This window comes from Mastigoproctus giganteus, chromosome 7 (genome assembly GCF_048544385.1).
Source record: "Mastigoproctus giganteus isolate SK-2022 chromosome 7, ASM4854438v1, whole genome shotgun sequence".
In the NCBI taxonomy this organism is placed as follows: domain Eukaryota; kingdom Metazoa; phylum Arthropoda; class Arachnida; order Uropygi; family Thelyphonidae; genus Mastigoproctus; species Mastigoproctus giganteus.
This window is the reverse complement of record NC_143581.1, coordinates 78,625,441-78,650,197: the sequence shown is the minus strand read 5'-3', so window position 1 is coordinate 78,650,197 and position 24,757 is coordinate 78,625,441. Positions and strand designations below refer to the sequence as shown.

The 24,757-nt window shown below is 37.8% G+C and overlaps 1 protein-coding gene across 3 annotated transcripts in view; it reads left to right on the top strand.

The window, feature by feature from the left end:
• Window positions 1–6,769, top strand: part of LOC150083015 (uncharacterized) — a 487,383-nt gene extending 480,614 nt beyond the window's left edge. For all 3 annotated transcript variants that reach the window (XM_090377743.1, XM_090377741.1, XM_090377742.1), the window contains one exon: window positions 6,049–6,769. In XM_090377743.1, the coding sequence (XP_090233869.1) occupies window positions 6,049–6,252 (204 nt within the window). In that variant the 3' untranslated portion in view covers window positions 6,253–6,769. The remainder of the gene's footprint in view (window positions 1–6,048) is intronic.
• Window positions 6,770–24,757: the final 17,988 nt, after the last annotated feature.

The following is a 24,757-nucleotide window of genomic DNA, read 5'->3' as shown; positions in this document are numbered from 1 at the left end:
TTTACATATGCCAATGTTAAACTTCATTTGCCACCTCTCAGCCCATCTGCTTAACCTTTCCAGATCCTGTTGCAGCAGCATAGTGTCAGTAGTGTCCTTGACAACACACTCTACCTTTGTATTGCAAACTTCGACATTAAGCTTGATATACCCTCATCAATATCATTTATGAATACAGAAAACAATAATGGACCCAACACTGAGCCCTGAGGGACTCCAGTAATAACATTAGTCCACGACGAACAGTGTCCATTGATTACCACTCTCTGTCTTCTCCACCTCAGCCACCCCTTTAACCACAGCAGCAATTTGCCTCCAATGCCACACTGCTCCAATTTGTGCAGCAGCCTTCCATGTGCAACAGTATCAAAAGCCTTTCTAAGATCCAAGTATATAATATCAAAGTTATTCCCTGCATCCAGTTCCTTTGTGACTGCATCATTGTATCCAGTCAAATTGGTCAGGCATGACTTCCCCTTAACAAAACCATGCTGTGTCTGAGCTATAGCTGAAGTCTTGTCTAAATGATCCTGCAGTGCTTCTTTAACTAGTGCCTCCATTAATTTTCCTGGAACAGAAATTAAACTCACAGGTCTATAATTACTTTTGTCAGCCTTTGATCCTCCTTTGTGAATTGGGGTGACATTTGCACATCTCCAGTCTGTGGTTACCTCCCTGAGTCCAAGGAAGCTCTCATAATTATGGCTAAGGGTTTGCTTACTTCCTTTGCTGCCTCCTTTAATATAACTGGATAGATCCCATCCACCCCGGGTGCCTTTCTTGTGTTTATCTTTAACAATTTCTCCTCCACTTTACTCTCACTTATTACAAGATTCTCTGGCTTACTGCTTGAGTTGATTACACCTCTGGCTTTCCCCTCGCTAAATAACTCCTCATGTGTGAATGTCGATGCAAAATATTCATTTAGTTTGTTAGCTACCTGAGCAGGATCATCAACAGTTGACCCATCGATATTAAGTGGACCAATCTGATTCATCCCCTTCCTTCTAGAGTTTACATAAGTAAAGAACTCTTTGCTGTTTTTCTTTGCATCCCTTGCCAAAGATTTCTCGTAATCTGCCTTCGCCTACCTAACCTCCTTTGTAACTTGGTTACAAATCAACTTGTATCTAGCATAGGCTTCTGTGTCATGTGTTAATTTGTATGTATCCCATGCATGTTTCTTCTCTGCCATATGCCTCATCAGTTCATCTGACATCCATTTAGGCCTAAACCTTGAACAATATTTCTTAGTTGGTATGTAAAGCCTAGTAGCTTCCAAGATAAGTTCTGTGAATGCTTCCCATTTTGCATTTGCTGTTGGTAACATCATCAGTTGGTCCCACTGTATAGAATTTAAATACTGTCGTCCATCATAGTCGCCTTTATCCCTGTCTTTAGCATTAGTAGAGGCATATGATGCGAGAAAGCAAGCCTATACAGCGTCGGTAAAAAAAAAAAAAATAATAAATCCAATTTCACCCATCCATTCACTTCAAAACTTGGTCTAGTTCGTTTAATTTATTTGTGCTATCAACTTGCACAATGACAGATGGAAGTTTGTTCCAACAATCAACTACCCACTGGCTAAAGGCAAATTTTTGCACATCTATTCTACAACTGCCTTTCCTCAGTTTGAATTTATGCCCCCTCAGGTGTGTAATCTGAGCAAGAGGAAGAATCCCATCAGCATTGAGTTTGCTCAGCAAAATTCCTGTATATCATTGACAAGACCTCATGTACTGGCAGCCTGTCTGCATTGCTCAGAAAACTTCATATGTGACTGCAGAATTACCCTCAAGTCTTTTTCATTCCCCACTACCCTGAGTGTAGTACTGCACAGTTGGTACATGACTCAATGATTACTGCTACCCATATGTGGTACTTTGCATTTATCAATGTTAAAGTTCAGTTGCCACGTCTCAGCCTGTCTGACCAACTTTTCTAGATCCTGTTGCAGTAGCATACTGTCATTTAAAACTCTGCCAACCTTCGTATCTTCTGCAAACTTGGACATTAAGCCCGATATACCTTCATCAATATCATTGATAAATATATAAAATAACAACGGTCCCAACACCAAACCCTGAAATTGTTACAGTATTCTATTGTATTTGAATCTACTTTTCACTGTTCTCCTGCCTTCGCTACAGTCAGCAGTGACCTGCAACTTTTTGCCGAGTGCTGTACTACTCATGTATTTTAAACTGATGTTACAACACAGGTGACCCCCACTTAACGCTGATAATTCGTTACCGAAAAACAGAGCACTAAGTGAATCAGCGCTGTATTCCCATAATGTTATATATCTATTTTTGAGTCGCGGTCTGTGCCATAGGATATTTCCTAATCAATAATAAATGGTAGCGAAAAGATGCACAAATGTTGGTCAAAATTTTTAATATTAAAAATTTGTACATGTAAAATATTCTCCATTACATACATATATAATTGTGGTAACTACATTATATCAAAATTAAACTTAAAATGCCAATTAAAATCATGAATTTATTACTCCGATGGCCCTGGGCTGTCAAGTTTTCATAACTTTGGTCGATTTTGGTAAACTGAAAGAGGTTTTACTTTAAAATCTCCGCAGCATTACCACCCAACAATAAAGTCAACCAATCCTTCACTGCTTTGAAGCATGGCATGTTTTTTGTTTTTTTTTTTCTTTTTAAAGGTGAGCTTTCTTCAGATCATCATATAGGCTAATCAACCGGTGAAATACCACCACTTTGCTTATTGGAGGCTTGAAGTGGTGAAACCCACGTTTAGTCTCTAGAGCAAAGTTTCCAGCATCCCCCCCCCCCCCCCCCAATACTTCTCCTTCAACCCATGCATAGTACTAAGTACTATAGGTTTTGATACCTTTCGTGTTTGGGGTTTTCATAAAAAAAATAAAATAATAAAATAAAAAAAATAGAGTTGTGCGTTAGATATTATCTTCAATAAAATTATTTAGAAATGTCTCCATTTCAATTATAATAGCTAGCCTAGTTGCTTTCAGTGGAACTGCTGTCTGTCTCGCTGCTGAAATTAATTCTTTTTTTTTTTTTATAATTGTTCTTACAGTTAGCATTAGCAAGGGCACATGATGCAAGAAAGCAAGCTTATGTAGCATCAGCCAACAAAAACAATCATTTAGGACTGACAGTTGAACCTGCCAGTCCTGAATTATTGCATACATCCACTTGTTGAACGGAATCGATTTGTTTCAAAATCTATAATTTAATTTTCAAATTCAGTATTTCTCTTACCTCAGGGTAGTGGGCTTCATACCGCGTCTAGACATTGTTCCTTTTTATTTCTTATCTGTCATTATTAATATTCGAAAATGTAACTGCATTGCATTAATTATGATAACAATGTTCGAGTAAACTGTCCATTATGAATGGTGTCTAACACTGTACTGAACAATGACTATACTTCGGATAAATGCATATAATGCAAATATACTTGATCATTTTTTAAAATGTTGATCTTGGAACTACATAACAAGTCACCATAGTGCAATTAAATTAGCGTGGGAGAAAATTTTGCAAGTCAGTGCGGGAAACTTTGCTATTCATTTTCAAGCTATCGACTACATCAGATGAAACATTTTCATTAAACATGCCAAAAATTCAATCTTTACACTGGTAAAAGAGCGTTATAGTGAGTTGTTGACAGCTTTAGAGTGAGATATGAGTTATAGTATAAGAATAGTGAATCAGCGTACAGTGAACTATATTATAACGAGGGCCTGCTGTATATGAAAACGTTTTCTGTAAGTTTGTTATTAGTATTAGAAGTAGCAAATGATGTAAAGAAGAAACTAATACATCAGCCAAAAAAAATAGTCAAGACTTCCCATATTATCTATGCCTCCCTTCTAACAATTCTTTCTTGAAGTTATTTAAACTACTCACCCTTGTAATACCAAATAGAAGTTTATTCCACCAATTGAACACACCTGCTGGCTGAAGGCAAATTTTTGCATGTATACTTGTAACCATCCTTTGTCAGTTTGAATTTATGTCCACTCATGTGCATAGTCTCATCAAGAGGAAGGATTTCATAGGCATTGATCTTACTCAATCCAGCCTTAAACACTCGTCAGATCTTGCAGGCCTAGTCTCAAAGCACTGCAATTTTCAGAACAGAAGCCTGTTTTGGTAAGAACACCCTTTCATTCCCTTCACCAATCTCATTGCCCTTCTCTGCACCCATTCCAGTATATCTATGTCATATTTCCTAAAATGAAGACCTGTATGAAGTACTCAAGATGTGGCCTAACTATTGTCTTTTAAACGGATAATCACTTCCTTCTCCTTGCTGGAAAAGTTCCTGTATATCACAAACATGAGTTGCATGAACTGTCCTGGCAGCGTGCCTATGGTGCTCAGAGAACATATCTGATTCCACAATTATCCCAAGATCTTCATTCTCCACTATGCTGACTCTGATACCCCACAGTTGGTATGTTAATCTGGGATTACTGCTCCCCATATGAAAGGCACATTATATCCTTAGTTGTTTGCTAATGGACCAATAAAATCCAAACCAATCTTGTGTTTGTCAATATTGAAATTCAGTTGCTAATTTTCGGCCCATCTGCCTAATTTGTCTAGTTGCAGTAGCATATCTTGATTACTGTGATTAACCACCCTGCCAACATTTGTATCATCTGCAAGCTTAGACGGTAAAATTGATATGCCTTCATCGGTATTATTAATAATTATGGAAAAAAAAATAAAACAGCCAGCATCGTTGAACCCTGGGGGACCAACTAATAATATTAGCCCAGGAAGAGAAGTGCCCATTGATAATCTCTCCCTCTGCCCTCCCACTCAAACATCCCTTTATTCTTAACAGTAACTTGCCCTTACTGCCACACTGCTCCAATTTACAGCAGTGCATTTTTATGTGCATCCATCCTACCCTGAATCCATCGATGGTCTCATGGCTAAGAGTTTGACTACTTCTTTTGCTGCCTCCCTATAGTTGGATAGATCCCATCCACCCCAAGGTGTCTTTATTACTTTTAGTTTCAACAATTTCTCTTACACTTTGCTCTCGGTTATCACAAAATTATTGAGCTCCTCGAAACACTTCTGGTATTCCTATCTCTAAAAAACTCCATATGATAACATAGATACAAAATACCTATTTTGTTTGTCAGCAACCTGAGTAAGTTCGTCAATAATAAATAATTCATATCTAGTAGACCAATGTGATTCATCTCTTTCCCTTTAGTGTTTACAAGGTAAAGAAGTTTTTACTGCTTTTCTTTGCATCTTCTTGTAATCTGCTCTAGCTTGCCTGACTTAATTGCTGACTACTTTATATCTACTGGGCATCTGTATAACCTGATAATTTATATGTATCACATGCATTTTTCTTTTCTGCCACAAGTCTTGTTAGTTCATATGACATCCATTTAGTTTTAAGCCTTGAACAGTATCTCTTCATTGGTATAAAAAGCCTAGTAACTTCTATAATTACATCCCTGAATGATCCCATTTAGAATTTGTTTTTGGTAACTTCATCAGTTAATCCCACTATGTAGAATTTAAAAACTTGCTGAAAAAATCTGGCATAAATACACTATAATCACTGCTAGCTAGTCGATCTTTTATCTGCAGATTCAATGAATGGAGAGTCACTGCTGATAATTGGATCAAGAGTGTTGCACTCTCTTGTTTGCCTCTAACATAGCTGCAATAAATCTTCAAAAGCCTTGTGTTATTGTGATCAATGCACATTTGTTTATATTTAGAAAATCGAACTGTTATCTGCATTTCCAACCATTAGCACTACCCTTCAGTCATTATTATAAATGACTGCAGACAGACAAATTCATTTGTTACAGCTTAATATATTTGTATGTTTCTCCAACAATGCTCAGTCACTAGTATTTCCTCTTTAAAATCTGTAAAATTTTAAAATCTGGCAGTTATCAATCACAGAAGGTGCCAGGCTTTAAAGAATTTACTGTTATATATGTACAAATTTATATTGTATGTACATCACTAAGTATCTTATAATTTGAATTTTTATTAATAGAGTGCTTTACTTCAATCTCCTGATTTTGGTGAACATGAAATCCAGACTATTTCCAGAAAATGTGAAGTACTTTCGTGGGTGGATTATCAAAGAAGAATGGAACAGAATCCATCAGTAATTTCCTGTAATGGTAGTGTTTACTACATTGCTGGGACCTGTAATCCTACAATGGGCAGTATTAAGCTAGAGGTTGATATATCTTAATTCTGATTGTCTACTTATTTATAAATTCATATTTACTTTGTATTTGCCACATTTTCCAAAGATCCTACATTCATTAGCAAAATGAATTTACTGCTGTGATCTTTAAGTACCAAATTTCAGCATAGGCTGAGTAGACAGCCAGTCTGGGCACTGAAATAGAAAGGGATTCCTGAATGCTGTATGCAATATGACTAAGTTGACCAGATGTCCTCAAGTGTAGTAGTTACCTTAAATATAACTCATCAACCCTGAATATATCAGTTTTTTTTCTTGCAGGCAGTGAATATAATTGTGTAATTTTATACCTTATACCCTTAAAGTAATCTTGCTTAATACTTCAAGGGTGCTAAATCTGCTGCTTAGATATTGTTTTAAAGATTGAAAAAAATTACAAAAATTGCTTCTCCCCCCCCTCCTCTTTTTCAAGATTACAGAATTTGTGGAAACCAATACATGCACATGTGTATGTACACACGCACGCGCGCGCGCACACACTCTCTCTCTCTCTCTCTCTCTCTCTCTCTCTCTCTCTCTCTCTCCTCTCTCTCTCTCTCTCTCTCTCTCTCTCTCTCTCTTCATGTATCTTTAGTATCAGTGTAGTTACCATGAGGTTTGAATAAGCTATTATTTCATATTAAAATGATACATAGAAAAAATGTTGATGTAGGAAATCAATCTGAAGAATAAAGTCGAGTACCAACCCAACAAAGATGTAAAGTGAAAGAACCATTTCTATATAGCCCTGAGATTTTCTGTTTTTAATAATGGAGTAACTAGATCTTATATATAATATCTCAAAATTTGAGATTCAATTTCTCATTCTTTACTTTAATATTCCAGCAAAAATTGGTGATTTGGAACTGTGGCCAGTAACAGATATGCTAGTGGATTCTAACCATTCCATTTTAATAGTACAACGTGTTATAGATAAGTGAATGATGCCATTTTCTGTAATCAATGATAATAACTCACGTTATTTATTAACATTATTTATTAACTGTGTCTTGCCATATAAATTGTGCACTGAAGTACCATTGACATTTTATTTTTGAATTTCTTCCTTAATCTGAATATGATGTGCTGAAATAATCATATGAATTGATAAGAGTATCTTAGCAGGTTCAATTCACTACTCTATATCAATGTTGATTTGAATTTAAAGATATTAACATGTTAATTCTGAAAAGAATTATGAGACTCCACTTCTTAAGTACTTTATTTCATTTCAAAGTACTAAAATTGTCACCCTTCAAATTATCACACCATCTAGGTGGCAAGTGTGTGTGGTTATAAAATCAAAACCAAATACTAATTGAAGTTTGGTATGCCTAAATATAAAATTTTCTTTTATTGATATTAGAATTTATTCTATGAAATTTTCATCTTGCTGTCTAATAGCACCATCATATTAGACACAGAGTAACAGATGGTGTGCTGACCAGCTGTTTGCAAATTATTTAGTGATAATAGTGGGTGGCTGCACATTAAATATGTTAATATACAGGCCAGCACAGCTACAAAAATGAAATGTGAGATTGAAGTAACCTGCTAGTATTGTAAGTATAGTTATTTTTAACATTGCTACTTATGACCACATTGGTCATTCCCTTTTACGCTTAAGTGATTTGGTTTGCAATCTATCTTTGTATAAAACTGTATATTGAAGTTATTGTAAATTTTTTTTATTTCTAAGAGAGAAATATATACAGATTTTAATATTCTCATTATTAATGATACCAGAGTATAGCATAATCCCATCTGTAATATTATACAGCGTTAAATTTGTCAAATGAATTGTAAATCTATAATTACTTTGGATTCTGTATCATATATATATATTTGTATGTGTATGTGCGTGGGTGTGTGCAGGTGTGTGTGCGTGCATGCGTGCACATGCACTGTATATATGTACACATGCATTCACACACACAAACAAACACGCACATCTTTTTTTGGTATGCTTAATAAACACTGCCAGCATATTGAAATATTGTGCAAATAGAATTATGAAAGTTTTGAATTGTCACTTTGTACATTATTTTATTATACTTCATTATCACTCGAGGTATGTTAATGCATTTTCATAACAAGATAATAACAGTTCTGCAGTTTAATATATTATAGATCTGATGAAATCTAATTTTGTGCTCTCTTTCTCATGCAGTCTTTGTTGTGTGTTTGACCAGGCTGTGTTATGTGTAACACAAATATATAAAAAAAAAAAAAGAAAAAAAAAGTATAACGTGTACAGGTAGGGTAATTTTAACTAATTTAGTTTTTATGCACAGTTTAAACCTGAAAAGTGCATTAAAAATAGGAAATGTTTTCAGGTATATCTGTGCAAAGATATGAACTTATTTCTTTAAAGAATCAGTTAAAAGGAAAATTCTTTTAATATTTTCCTGATATAAATAAAAGATATGCTATAGAAATATGTTCTGTACAGTATGTAAAGTTTTCGGTGTGATTAAAACTGCTTCAAGAGTCCATATTTTTATAGACAGATCATTCTTAGATCATCACAGAAAGAAGAGTGCTGTATTCTATTGTACATAAATGATGTGGATAGGAAGCATGAATTGATTTTGTAGAAATATGTAATATGGCAAAGAGAGCTGAAAAGAGTTTTAATGTGTACAGACTTTGTTAATTGTAGATTTTTTTAAATGTGCAGGCACATATTTTATGAAATGCCATGTAATATTTTGCCAAAGGTTTGTGTTAAAGTATATAATGTCACAAAGAACAATGTTGCAGTTACTATGTTAATTTATTACAAAACCTATTAACAGAATTATTTCTAGACAAATTTTGCCCTTAAAGGGATTTTTTTTTTAAACTATGAATTTGCAGGAAACAGTCAGAGGCCTATTATGTATAAAGAGAAGTGAAATATTGTCATGCATGACATAAAATATGCTTCATCTTGTAAAAATTGTAATATCCAACGGTGTTTACTGTGTTAAAATGGCAGTTATTTGCTGCAAAGTCAAAACATTAAAGATTTTTTTTTATATAAATTCCTGTAATGTATTTTTTGATAATTTATATTTTGTTATAGTACCTTATTTATTGTATATGCAAACCAGAAGATTATTAGACTGTGCATTTTTTTAAGCAGCATAGGTAATCTGCAGTTAAGAGTAACTGTAGATTACCTGTAAGTGTGTTCAATCTTAAACAGATATTGAATATGCTTTTCAAACATTAACTTTTTCTTAGGAGCCTCTTTAATTTTCTTTTTAAAAAAAAATTCTGTGTACTCAGATTAATTTTCTTATAATAAAATCTTCATTGCCCCGTATTGCTTTTTTTATTAAAAAAATGCATTCAGTTTATTCTTATTAAAGAAAGAAAAACATTTCTTTCATTGCTTTTACTTCAAAAATTATGTAAATACTTTCTCATTCATAAGGTTTATTACTGTTTTCCTTAAGGAATAGACATTTTTTCTAAATAAGATTTTAATGATATATAGGGGCCTCATTTGGTCTGTAATTTTGCTTACAACAAATGTCAAAGGAAATATTTTTCCATTAGAAAACAGGCCTCGACCTTTGGGCAGCATATAACTAACTACATAATTTCCAGCAACGACCGACAGACTAGTTTATGTTAACCTTTATTAAAATAAATAAACAAATAGATATATACATAAATAAAATACTAAAACATATATAAGTAATATAATATGTAGTAGTAGTAATATATTTCCATTCCTCTATAACAGTGGTTCCCAACCAGTGTTTCGCGAACCCCCAGGGGTTTGTGAAAGTGTTCCAGACTGTTCACATAACTAAAATTGTATAATGGCGTCTGCTTAGATTTGCATAGGTATATTATTGTAAACTACAAAATATAACTAATAATAAACAATAAAGTAAAATCAAATTAAATGAAAAGTAAAGAATTGCCAAAGAAAGAAACCACATTTCCCACAATTCCTTATAATTAGTTTACTTTCTTACAGTAAATCATGTTAAATGTTTTCCATACTAATTTTTATTTTTTATTTTTATTTATTTTTTTTTTTTGATTCTCAAAGACCATTGTTATGTACAGGTACTTTTTTTTTTTTTTTTTTTTTAGAACCTATAGTACTTAGTTCCATGCATGGGTTGAAAAGTTGAAAGAAGATACTTGTAGATATTAGACTTGAACTTCTGTTGATTGTAATTTTCAGGAAATACATAAGAAGGAAGGTTGTTCCAGAAAACGAAAATTGAATGAATAAATGAGGAAGAAGAAAAGTTGGTTCTGTGAGTTTGAACTTGGACAGTAAAAGAATGTTGACTGGTTGCGGCACATGTTGGGACTGCTTTGAAAGAGAGAGCGGGAATTATAGAAGCCAATTCAGAATAGTGCCTGTGGAAGTATCTATACAAAGGTCTATGAGACAGAGTGGAGAGACTCTGTTAGAGATGAGGCTTGCACAGTAGCACACTAGTATCGTCACTGTCCTCCCAACACTGGGTGGAAAAGACCAGGTTCGATCAATTGATGACACGAGGAATTTTAATGGGTTTTTTTTTTTTTATTTTGTGGCTGAGTTAGTCGGTTTCAGACAATAAATATATAGGTATATGTAATCATTTACGGGTGACCCTAATATAATAATTTGGGTGGTGTTTTTTTTTTTTTTTTTTTTGTTTGTTAGAGATAAGACATTAATTAACCTAGCTGTCCTCTTTGAATGGAAAGTAGAAGCCTGAGAGAGGTTTTGGGGGCACTGCCCCTTGATGTGGCAACAATATTCCATGCTAGGGTGGATTTGCAATTTGTACAGAGTGAACAGCTGTTTGAAAAAAAAGTAATGCCGAGAGCGAAAGAGAAAACCAAGATTTTTAGATACACAGGAATCAATATATGTAATGTGCTTTATGCCAAGAGAGATTAGAAGTCAGGGTAATCCCCAAGATCTTGCCTGAAAATCAGAGTGCCATCGAAGATAAACATAGGAGCAGAAGAATCCTATTTGGGAGATAAGACAGGACTGAGTTTTAGAAGAATTGAAATTAAGTTATCTTTGCCCCACTGGAGAACAGCATTTAAGGAAATGGTACTGGATATTGGGAATTCAATGTGCTATCGTCAGAAAAACAATGGATAGGATTTCCAGTCAATGGAAGGTCATTAATATACAAGAGGAAAAGAGTGGGAGAAAGAAGTGAATCTCGGGGAACACCAGTTAGAAGGTAGAGCCATCTACTATCACCCTGAGTAAGCGATCAGAAAGAAAACTGGATGCTCAATTACAAAAAACAACAGGCAAACCATAGGATGGAAGCTTATTTAGAAGACCTTTATGCCAAACACAAATGAAAGCCTTGGAGATCTCAAGAGCAACTGCTTGTTTCACCGAATGTTTCCATTGAATTAGTCCATAAATGGGTAACATAAGCCAGAATATCACCAGTGGATCGACACTGACGGAATCCATACTGGACATCATTGATCAGACGGAAGGTTTCTAGGTAGTTTAAGATATGGCGGTTAATTGATTTCTCCATTACTTAGAAAGAGTAGAAGTAAAAGAACTAGGCCGGCGTAGCCTAGTGGTCAGGTGCGCGGGGTGCATAAGTACCTTGCCTTGAGTGACCGGGGTTCAAGCCCGTGACTGCTGAATGTGGTGCTGTTTCTTGTATTCTGTCTATCTTGTGAACTCCTCTGACCGTTTGGTTGTCCCGGAGTATAAACAGATAATTTATTATTTTATTTTTATTATTAATTGCAATGAGATGATAATTGGATGGGAGAGATTTGTCACCCTTTTTAGGAACTGGCTGGATATGAGCAAATTTCCAAGCAGAAGGAAAAACACCTTTGGAACAAGAAAGTGAAGCAAGACGACACAAAACAGAATGTTCACGGGCACATGTTTTGAGAACAAGTGGAGAAATACCATCAGGACCTGGAGCTTTCGGAGCTTTCTTAGCATCAGATTCATCAAAATCCTTCTGACACCCTTTTGAACGAAGACCACAAGAGGCATTGAATGGAGTGTACTGGGAATGGTTTGAGGTAATTTACCAAGGTCATCAATACACGAGTTGGAAGAAAAATAGGATGCCAGCAGGTCAGCTTTATTTTTGGCTGATGTGGCAACAGAACCATGTGGTTTTGACAGAAGTTGGAACACAGATGGGCAAAAATTGCAACCAATAGTTGGCAAGAGAACAGAATTGTCAGCTTCCATTGGACAAGAAGCAAGTTTTTCTACAGTTATCCTGTTCAAAATCTAGTTTGGACTCATTAATAATTGCTTTACAAAGTATAAATGATAGTTAATAATAAAAATTATTATTATGCTATGTCCCTTATAAAAATGTAGTACTGGAAATATTTTGTAATAAAAATTCAGAAATATACGATTTCAGAGCATATAGGCTTAGTGATTTGCTTCAAAAATATGTTGAAAGGGGCTTGCTAAAAAAAATTTATGTTGAAAGGTATTTGTGAGACAAAAAAGGTTGGGAACCACTGCTCTATAAGAACAGTCATGAACTGGGTGATAAGCCTTTGCATGGCTTTTCATTTCTTCCTGCAAGATATATGAGAGGACTAATCTGCTCATTTTCACATTCTAAATCAAGCCATAATACACCACATTGAAACAGCATTATCTTGTTGACAAGAATAATCTTACAAAAAATAAAATTGTACAAGTGTAATAACAACATTTTATTAACTGCCACAGTATCACATTTTTTGTGCTTGTGCATTACCATCCACAAAAACCATATCACGAAACCTTGATGCAAACCACTACTATGGTTTACAGATAGTATTAGTAGAGGCATATGATGCAAGAAAGCAAACATACAGAATCAGCAAAAAAAAAAAAAAAAAAACCACATTTAACCCATCCATTGGTGCTAAAAATTTGTCCAGTATTCCTTAAATTTGTTTAAGCAATCAACTTCCACAATGACAAATGGAAGTTGTTCCAGCAATCAACTACCTACTGGCTAAAGGCAAATTTCTGCACATCTATCTTACAACTGTCCTCAATTTGAATTTATGCCCCCTCGGGTTTGTAATCTGAGCAAGAAGAATCCCATCATCATTGAACCTGCTCAAACCATTCAAGGCCTTATACACCTCAATTAGATCACCTCACAGGTACCTAGTCTCCAAACGCTGCAATTTGCAAAACTTAAGTCTTTCTTGGTAAGAGGACCCCTTTGTTAACCTCGCCAATCTTGTTGCCCTTCACTGTACTTGTCCTCGCAACCTTACATCCTTCCTAAAATGAGGCCTCCAAACCTATAAACAGTACTTAAGGCGAGGCCTGACCATTGCCTTACAAAATGGGATAATCACCTTTCCCTACTAGCAGAATTCCTGTATATTTGGCAGCCTGTCTGCACTGTCTCAGAAAACTTCATATCTTACTGTACATTACCAGATCTTTTTCATTTTCCACTACCCTGAGTATAGTACCACACACATGGTACATTTTTCTTGGGTTACTGCTATCCATGTGCAGTACTTTGCATTTGTCAATGTTAAACTTCAGCTGCCACTTCTCAACCCATCTCAACTTTTCTAGATCCTGTTGCAGTAGTATACCGTCATTATTGACTTGGAAATTTCGACATTAAGCCTGATATACCCTCATCAGTATCATTCATAAATATAGAAAACAATGGACCCAATACCAAACCTTGGCGTACACCACGAATAACATTAGCCCATGAAGAGCAGCATCCATTTATTACCACTGTCTCTCTTCTCCTACTTAACCATCCTTTTATCCAATAAGGGCAGCATCTTGCCCTTATTGCCATACTGTCCGAATTTGTAAAGTTGTATTCCATATGCAATACTATCAAAATCTTTCCTGAAATCCAAGTATGTGATATCAAATTTAATTTTTCTGTCTAGTTTCTTTCTAACCACATCATAGTATCCAATCAAATTGGTCAGACAAGTCTTCCCCTTAAACTCGTGCTGGGTCTGAATTATAACTGCAGTCTTGTATAGATGATCCTACAATGCTTCTTTAACCTGTGATTATTATTTGCCAGAACAGAAGTTAAACTAACATGTCTGTAATTACTCATGTCACCATTATTTTGCCATTAGTTCCCTGTAAGTTACAATCCCATGAGACCCCCAGAATTTTACACATTTTTTTTTAAACGGGCAGGTACATTTTCTATGGCCTTCCTTAAGAATTGGACAGGAGATGACCTGACAGATCTTGTTTCAGGTTCATCAATATTCTTAGGTTTACTCATACACTTCTCCCTTGACCCATCCTCATAAAAAGTAATCACCTGGGGTTAGGTCTGGACATTGTGCAGGCCATTCTGTGGTTCCCTGGCAGCCTGTCCAGTGTCCTGGGAAATGCTCATTGAGCCACTCGTCAACAGTCAAGGAAAAATGCGAGGGGGAAGGGCACCGCCTTGAATAAACATCAACTCGTGAGCGTTTCCCCATGCAGAAATTGTAGGCCACGAAATTTTGCAACATTTCTAAGTATCGTTCACCGTTCATGATGTCTCATATCAGATATGGTCAAGAAGTTATACTGCACCACACCGTCACTTTCAGCTTGTTTCATTCTTTCAGCCGTCTCCTGGGTATCTTTATCTGCTCAATAATGACTGTTATGTCGATTAATGAGTCCCCCTACATGAAACACAGCCTTATCTGTCCAAAGAATGTTATTGAACAGGTCCGGAAAATCTTCCTTCCATGCGAGCATCATTTCACAAAATTCAACACGCCTCTCCCAATCTTCAAGAAACAATTGCTGCACATAATGTGGCTCCCATGGTCGATATTGTAAGTCTTTATGGAGAATGCACCCCATGACGCGTTAAACCACTTTCTCCTGAGTGCTGCGGTGTGGATTTCGATCGAAAATCTCTGTTGGTTCACATTTTCCTCAGACCTTGACGTCGAAAGTCTACCGGATCTCTTGCTGCCCACAATACTACCAATCGTTAATAAATTTTTGTGACAGTTTTTGACTATTTTTGGATCCAAAACGGCATGCCTTCCATGTTGGTTCCTCCACCACTGTTTCACTCGGACAACTGACTGCCACACCTCATACCTGGCAGCTATTTTAGCTCTCTCCTCAATGGACAGTAAACCGGCCATTTCTATGGGATTTCACGAGGATCTGAAACAATGAAAACAGTATAAGTAATGGCATACAAAACAATAACGCTACATACAATTAGTTACAATATACACATTACTTTACCGGATATAACAATTTAAAAATAGGGAGTGACTTCTCACCCGCCCTGTACAAAAAACGTTAGATTGGAACTTCAAATGTTAGACAGTAAATACCGTGCACCAGTTTGGTGAATGTTATTGAGGCAGTTGTCATGGTTTTGTTAAGGGAAAGTCTTACCTGAACAATTTGATTGGATACTATGATGTGGTCACAAAGGAACTGGATGCAGGGAATAATTTTGATATCATATATTTTTATCTTAGAAAGTCTTTTGATACTGTTGCACATGGAAGACTGCTGAACAACTTGGAGGCAAATTGCTGCTATGGATAAAGGGATGTCTGAGTGGGAGAAGACAGAGAGTGGTAATCATGGACACTGCTCTTCGTGGACTAATGTTATTAGTGGAGTCCCTCAAGGTTTAGTGTTGGGTCCATTGTTGTTTTCTGTATTTATAAATGATATCGATCATGGTATATCCAGCTTAATGTCCAAGTTTCCAGACGATACAAAGGTTGGCATGGTTGTTAAGGACACTAATGACACTACGCTGCTGGAACAGGATCTAGAAAAGTTGAGCTGAGAGGTGGAAAATGAAGTTTAACATGACAAATGTACAGTGCAGTCAGTCCTCATATAGCACGATAGTTGTGTTCCTAGAAACTCTAGTGCAATATAAACAACAGGTCCTATGCGAAAAATAGGGTTAGGTGCCGACCACCCAAGATTGAACATACATTTGTAACCAATACATTACCAAACACAATAAATAATCTTAATAAAATACGTAAGTATCTTATTACGACTGTTACGTAATATAATGTGGGAGCGAGATAAGCCTGTGCGGACGAAGCTCCTTGAAGCTCTTGGAACAGAAGTTTTTCCTGATTTATTTTCTGATTTATTAGCTTGAAATTTGTTCGTAGCTTGAGGCTCTAGCCCTAAATGCGCCTTAGTCTAAATACATCATACACCATCAGGCATCTCTCATATTGTGGAGTTATACTTCATAACTGTTTTTGCCATCATTGCATCACTTGGGTACCTACCCACTCACTGACGAAGGGCCAAATAGCCCTGAAACAGTGCTGTCTGGGTGGTGGTACCTATCTGAGAATAAGTAACACTAGTCTTCTCCTTAGGTGAAGCGTTACTTATTCGAAGTAGTGCAATATCATGGCAACTCGTTGTGAAGGTATTCACAATATGAGATATAACCTAAAACGATGCCACCTTAAAAATTTTCTGTTTATTCAGAAATGGCTGTGTATTATGATGCTAAGCACTTTATATACATAGTCTAAATTTGTTCGCAGCTTGAGGCTCTAGCCCTAAATGCGCCTTAGTCTTGATTTATTAGCTTAAATTGTCATATTAACTTATATTCTAGACTAGCTTTATATTCCTAGTTACGATACTTAGTTTAAAGTTTAACTTAGACAGAGATTTTGTAGGTATTACTTAGTATCGGTAACGGTATGAAATCCACGTGTTACAAATTGAACGAGAGGTCTTTTTTTGGCAGAGATTCAGAAACGGGTACCCCTTTCAAAATGGCGGCGAGACGGCCGTGATTGACGCGTGTTGACTCAGCCCATTGTCACATGATCTCCTTAACACACGGAAACAGCCGGCATGGGTGACACCCACTGCGTGCCATCCGTGTCATCCCAGTGCGGAGTCACAATCCGTCCATCATTGCTTTCCCCCCCCTCGCCTCGCCGCCATTTTGAAAGGGGTTTGTTCGTAGCTTGAGGCTCTAGCCCTAAATGCGCCTTAGTCTAAATACATCATACACCATCAGGCATCTCTCATATTGTGGAGTTATACTTCATAACTGTTTTTGCCATCATTGCATCACTTGGGTACCTACCCACTCACTGACGAAGGGCCAAATAGCCCTGAAACAGTGCTGTCTGGGTGGTGGTACCTATCTGAGAATAAGTATCTGAATCTCTACCGAAGAAAAAGAAAAGGTAAATTTAGGGGAAATATGACGTTACTTGAACTTTTAAATTTATTGGTGTTTACCTTAGCGTGCCTCGTGTTTCCAGTGCCGTTAGGTACATGGCACTGGGATGACACGGATGGCACGCAGTGCGTGTCGCCCATACCGGCTGTTTCCGTGTGTTAAGGAGATCATGTGACAATGGGCGGAGTCAACACGCGTCAATCACGGCCGTCTCGCCGCCATTTTGAAAGGAGTACCCGTTTCTGAATATCTGCCATATAACGACTTAGAGTACAAACGTAACAAATAATTAATACATACTTGATACGGAAGTTATATAAAAGGAACTCGTAGATTTGTACTCCCCAAATTGCATTTCTGCAATTTGGGGAGTACAACGTCTACAGAAAGGATAGACAGGATAGGAAGGGGGGAGGGGTTATGCTATTAGTTAAGAAACACATAAAAACCAAGGAAGTGAAGCGAGTCGACATCGCTGGACAGTGCAGAGTTGAGTCAGTTTGGTGTGACATTGGGAGATCAAAATTGAGAGTAGGAGTGTGCTATAGGCCTAATGACTCTGATGAGTATAATAAGGAACTGTACAGGGAAATAGAGTGGGCCAGTAAATCAGAGAGTCTTATAATGGGAGATTTTAATTTCCCAGATATTGACTGGAATTTGGGGGCTGGTTACTCACACACTAGCAGGGCTTTTGTGGATTTATTGGATGATTGTTTTCTACATCAGCATGTTCGGGAGGCAACTAGAGGGAGTAATACTCTTGATTTGATTATCAGCAGTGATTCTTCATGGATTAAGAATCTGCAGATAAATGAACCACTAGGTGGCAGTGATCACAGTGTGCTGAAGTGGGATTTACTGAAAGAAGTAACTACCATTAGGGGTAAAGGGAAGGGTTATTGTTTCCGTAAAGGCGACTACGATGGACTGAGACAGTATTTAAATTCTATACAGTGGGACCAACTGATGATGTTACCAACAGCAAATTCAAAATGGGAAGCATTCAAAGAACTTATCTTGGAAGCTACTAGGCTTTACATACCAACTAAGAAATATTGTTCAAGGTTTAGGCCAAAATGGATGTCAGATGAACTAATGAGGCATATGGCAGAGAAGAAAAATGCATGGGATACTTACAAATTAACACATGACACAGAAGCCTATGATAGATACAAGTTGATATGCAACCAAGTTACAAAGGAGGTTAGGCAGGCGAAGGCAGATTACGAGAAATCCTTGGCAGGGGATGCAAAGAAAAACAGCAAAGAGTTCTTTACTTATGTAAACTCTAGAAGGAAGGGGATGAATCAGATTGGTCCACTTGATATTGATGGGTGAACTGTTGATGATCCTGCTCAGGTAGCTAACAAACTAAATGAATATTTTGCATCGACATTCACACATGAGGAGTTATTCAGCAAGGGGAATGCCAGAGGTGTATTCAACTCTAGCAGTAAGCTACAGAATCTTGAAATAACTGGGAGTAAAGTGGAGGAGAAACTGTTGAAGATAAACACAAGAAAGGCACCCGGGGTGGATGGGATCTATCCAGTTATATTAAAGGAGGCAGCAAAGGAAGTAAGCAAACCCTTAGCTATAATTATGAGAGCTTCCTTGGACTCAGGGGAGGTACCCATAGACTGGAAATGTGCAAATGTGACCCCAATTCACAAAGGAGGATCAAAGGCTGACACAAGTAATTATAGACCTGTGAGCTTAACTTCTGTTCCAGGAAAATTAATGGAGGCACTGGTTAAAGAAGCACTACAGGATTATCCAGACAAGAATTCAGTTATAGCTCAGACACAGAATGGTTTTGTTAAGGGCAGGTCTTGTCTGACCAATTTGATTGGATACTATGATGTAGTCACAAAAGAACTGGTTGCAGGGAATAACTTTGATATTATATATTTGGATCTTAAAAAGGCTTTTGATACTGTTGCGCATGGAAGACTGCTGCACAAATTGGAGAAGTGTGGCATTGGAGGCAAATTGCTGCTATGGATGAAGGGATGGTTGAGTGGCAGAAGACAGAGAGTGGTAATCAATGGACACTGCTCATCATGGACTAATGTTATTAGTGGAGTCCCTCAGGGTTCAGTGTTGGGTCCATTATTGTTTTCTGTATTTATAAATGATATTGATGATGGTATATCAAGCTTAATGTCCAAGTTTGCAGATGATACAAAGGTTGGCAGGATTGTCAAGGACACTATGCTGCTGCAACAGGATCTGGAAAGGTTGAGCAGATGGGCTGAGAGGTGGCAAATGAAGTTTAACATTGACAAATGTAAAGTACTACACATGGGAAAAAGCAACCCCAGAGCAACATATCAACTCTGTGGTACTACGCTGACAGTGGTAGACAATGAAAAGGACCTGGGGGAAATTGTGCAGGCAGATATGAAGTTCTCTGAGCAGTGCAGACGGGCTGCAAGAGTAGCTCATGGAGTATTGTCAATGATATACAGGAGTTTTTCCAGCAGGGATAAGGAGGTGATTATTCCATTGTATAAGGCAATGGTCAGGCCACACCTAGAGTACTGTATACAGGTCTGGAGGCCTCATTTCAAGAAGGATGTAGAGCTGCTGGAACGAGTACAGAGAAGGGCAACAAGATTAGTGAATGGAACAAAGGGTGGCTCTTACGAAGAAATTATTAAGTTTTGCAAATTACAGAGCCTGGAGACTAGGCATCGGCGAGGTGATCTGATAGAGGTGTATAAGGCTTTGAATGGCTTGAGCATGCTCAATGCCGATGGGATTCTTCCTCTTGCTCAGAACAATCACCTGAGGGGGCATAAATTCAAATTGAGGAAGGACGGATGTCGGATAGATGTGCGGAAATTTGCCTTTACCCAGCGGGCAGTTGGTTTGTGGAATAGACTCCCATCGCTTGTTGTTGAAGTTGATAGCCTAAACAAATTTAAGACTCAGCTGGACAGGTATTTCGAACGAACGGAGGGGTGAAATGGGAATAGTGGTTGTTTTTTTTTTTTTTTTTTGGCTGATGCTGAATAAGCTTGCTTTCTTGCAACATATGCCTCTGCTAATGCTAATGCTAATGCTAATAACTTGATACGGAAATTATATAAACGGAACTTGTAGATATTTGATACTGAAAAATATATATAGCGTTAAAACTGTGTTGGAATACAAGTTTAGGGTTATAATTTTGTATTAAAATTTTATTGAAATTAAATCGAAATCATGACTTAGACCAGAGCTGCAAAGCAAAAGGCTCAAGCTAATAGTAGTAGTAGTAGTAGTGGCGGCATGTGATGCAATAAAGCATGTGTATGAGCTTATGCAGCATCAGCCAAAAAAAAAAAAAAAAAAAAATCAAACCATTCCCTCCAAATGCCTGTCCAGTTCCTCCTTAAATTTATTCAACCTGTCCATTTCCACAACGACAGATGGAAGTTTGTTCCAGCAATTAACCACCCGCTGGCTAAAGGCAAATTTCCGCACATCTATTCTACATCTGTCTTTTCTTAATTTGAATTTATGCCCCCTTAGGTTCGTAATCTGAACAAGTGGAGGGATCCCATCAGAATTCAGCGTGCTCAACCCATTCAAGGCCTTATTACCTCAATCAGATCACCGCGCAGGTGCCTAGTCTCCAGCCACTGCAATTTGCAGAACTTAAGCCTCTCTTGGTAAGAGGATCCCTTCTTTCCCCTCACCAATCTTGTTGCCCTTCTCTGTACACGCTCAAGTAAATCTACATCCTAAAACGCAGTACTCTAGGCTTGGCCTGACCATTGCCTTATACAGAGGGATAATCACCTCATTTTCCCTGCTAGAAAAATTCCTATATATCATTGACAAAAGCCCATGACCTGCCCCGGCAGCCTCTCCGCATTGCTCAGAAAACTTTATATCTGCCTGCACAATTACTCCCAGGTCTTTTTCATTTTCTACCACCTTAAGTATAGTACCACACAGTTGGTACGTTTCTCTGGGTTTACTTCTACCCATATGCAGTAATTTGCATTTGTCAAGGTTAAACTTCAGTTGCCACTTCTTAGCCCATCTGCCCAATTATCTAGATCCTGTTGCAGTAGCACACTGCCATTACTGACATTAAGAACCCTGCCAACCTTTGTATCATCTGCAAACTTCGACATTAAGCCTGATATAACTTCATCAATATCATTGATAAATATACAAAACAACAGTGCACCCAACACCGAACCCTCTGGGACTCCGCTAATAACATTAGTCCACGAAGAGCAGCACACCTTGATTAACACCCTCTGGCTTCTCCCACTTAACCACCCTTTTATCCATTGTTTCAACTTACCCTTAATACCATTCTGCTCCAATTTGTAGAATAGTCTTTCATGCGCCACAGTGTCAATGGGAGTGCTGTGGCTCAGAGGAGAACTGGGGGGGGGGGGAAGTTGCCCTCTGAATCACAGCCTTTTAAAGTGCACTGCATGCATGATGTTTTTGGACAATCGGGTACAGGAAATGATATTTTCATGAAGAATGTCTTTGTGTGTGCGCGATGCAAGGAGTTTAACGAAATCAGGCGACAAATCGTTGTTATGGGCCTATATGAAAGCTTGAAGGACAGGGTGGATGCCCTCGAACGAGCTAAAGTGAGGGGGTCCTTCAAGCTCTCAGCTGCCCTCAACGCCAGAGCCTTCACTTGGTCATCACCCAACACAGTGGCCCCCCAAGGCAGAATGCGCTGGTCCTACAGGAACTAGTAGTTGTTGGTGACTCTATTGTCAGGGAAACGGAGAACATGCTTTGTAAAAAGGATGTTTGGAACAGGACCAGGGTATGTCTGCCAGGGACAAAGGTTGATGACGTTGTAGAGCGGATATCATCTTTTAAGGGCACAAAAGATGATATAGTTGTACACGTTGGCACTAAAGAGTAGGAGACCGCCAGAATTACTTAACAAGTACAGGTCACTGTTGAAAAAAAGCCGTGAATTAGGGTTGAATTTGAAAGTGTCTGCAATTCTTCCGAGACACGACAGGAGGGAGTATATGATGAGAGCCTTGTCGATCAACTCGGCCCTGGAAAGATTGTCGAAGGCTCAAGGGGTAGAATTTTTTTTCAGCCTGGTATGTACTTGTTAACAGAAGGGACTGCTTTTACAGGGATGGGATACACTTAAATAGAAAGGGTGAAAGAATATTTGCTGATGCTCTCAAGGCAGTGTTGGGTGGATCGGAAAACTGCTTGCTTTGGGGGGGGGGGGAATCAAGGACTAATAGATTAACAGTAGCCACTGGCAGAGGTGAAAGTGATTGTTGCCCTGGTTCTATTGGAATGAGCAGAAGCCGGGAAAACAAGATGCAGGATATTTCAGAAACTGCTGGGAGTCATTCCGGTACAAATAAACACATGGGTTGTGTCAGTGTAGCTAAGAAAAAGAACAGGTGCGTGTACACCAATGCTAGGAGTTTGGTAAATAAATTTGATGAATTTCAAGTATTGCTCACGTAGCCGAGTGGTCAGGAGCGAGAGTGCATTGCACACGTTCCTTGAGTGACCGGGGTTCAAGTTCGTGACTACTGAATACGATAAATATTTGTATTGGCGATTTATTGGAAACTCTACTGATATGGTTGTCGTGCAGGAGTATAAACAGAAAAAAATTTTATTTCATCAAAGGCGGATATTATTGGGATATCAGAGTCGTGATGTAACACACATAAGGAATGCAGAACTGGAATTTGAGGATTACAATCTAGAGAAAGGATAGGAAAGGACGAGGAGTTATGCTATTAGTTAAGAAACACATAAAATCCAAGGAAGAGAAGCCAGTCAACATCGCTGGACAGTCCAGTGTCGAGTCAGTTTGGTTTGACAAGCATTAGGAGATCAAAATTGAGAGTAGGTGTGTTCTATAGGCCTAATGACTCTGATGAGTATAATAAGAAACTCTACAGGGAAATAGAGTGGGCCAGTAAATGAGAGATTCGTATAATGAGGGATTTTAATTTCCCTGATATTTACTGGAATTTGTGGGTTGGTCATTCACACTAGCAAGGCTTTTGTGGATTTATTGGATGATTGTTTTCTACATCAGCATGTTCGGGAGGCAACTAGAGGGAGGAATACTCTTGATTTGATTATCAGTAGTGATTCTTCATGCATTAAGAATCTACATATAGAGGAACCACTAGGTGGCAGTGATCACAGTGTGCTGAAGTGGGATTTACTCAAAGAGGTAACTACCATCAGGGTTAAAGGGAAGGGTTATTGCTGTCGTAAAAGCGACTACGACGACCTGAGACAGTATTTAAATTCTATACAGTGGGACCAACTGTTGATTTTACCAACAGTAAATTCAAAATGGGAAGCATTCATGAATTTATCATGGAAGCTACTAGGCTTTTCATACCAACTAAGAAATATTGTTCAAGGTTTAGGCCTAAATGGATATGAGATGAACTAGTTGAGATGAGACAAGGCAGAGAAGAAAAATGCATGGGATACATATAAATTAACACGTGACACAGAAGCCTATGATAGATATAAGTTGATCTGTAACCAAGTTACAAAGGCGGTTAGGCAGGCGAAGGTAGATTACGAGAAATCATTGGGAAGGGATGCAAAGAAAAACAGCAAGGATTTCTTTACTTATGTAAACTGTAGAAGGAAGGGGATGAATCAAATTGTTCCAATTGATATCGATGGTTCAAACTGTTGATGATCCTGCTGAGTTAGCTAACAAACTAAATGAATATTTTGCATCGACATTCAGACATGAGGAGCTATTCAGCGAAGGAAATACCAGAGGTGTATTCAACAATCAACTCTGGCAGTAAGCTATATAATCTTGTAATAACAGAGTAAAGTGGAGGAGAAATTGTTGAAGATAAACAAGAAAGGCACCGGGGAGTGGATGGGATCTATCCCGTTATATTAGAGGATGCAGCAAAGGAAGTAAGCAAACCATTAGCCATAATCGTGAGCGCTTCCTTGGACTCAAAGGAGGTATCCATAGACTGGAGAAGTGCAAATGTGACCCCAATTCACAAAGGTGGATCAAAGGCCGACACAAGTAATTATAGACCTGTGAGTTTAATTTCTGTTCCAGGAAAATTAATGGAGGCACTGGTTAAAGAAGCACTGCAGGATCATCTAGACTAGAATTCAGTTATAGCTCAGATAGAGCATGGTTTTGTTAAGGGGAAGTCTTGCCTGACCAATTTGATTGGATACTATGATGCAGTCACAAATGAACTGGATGCAGGGAATAACTTTGATATTATATACTTGGCTTTTGATACTGTTTGAAAGGCTTTTGATACTGTTGCACATGGAAGACTGCTGCAATAATTGGAGCAGTGTGGCATTGG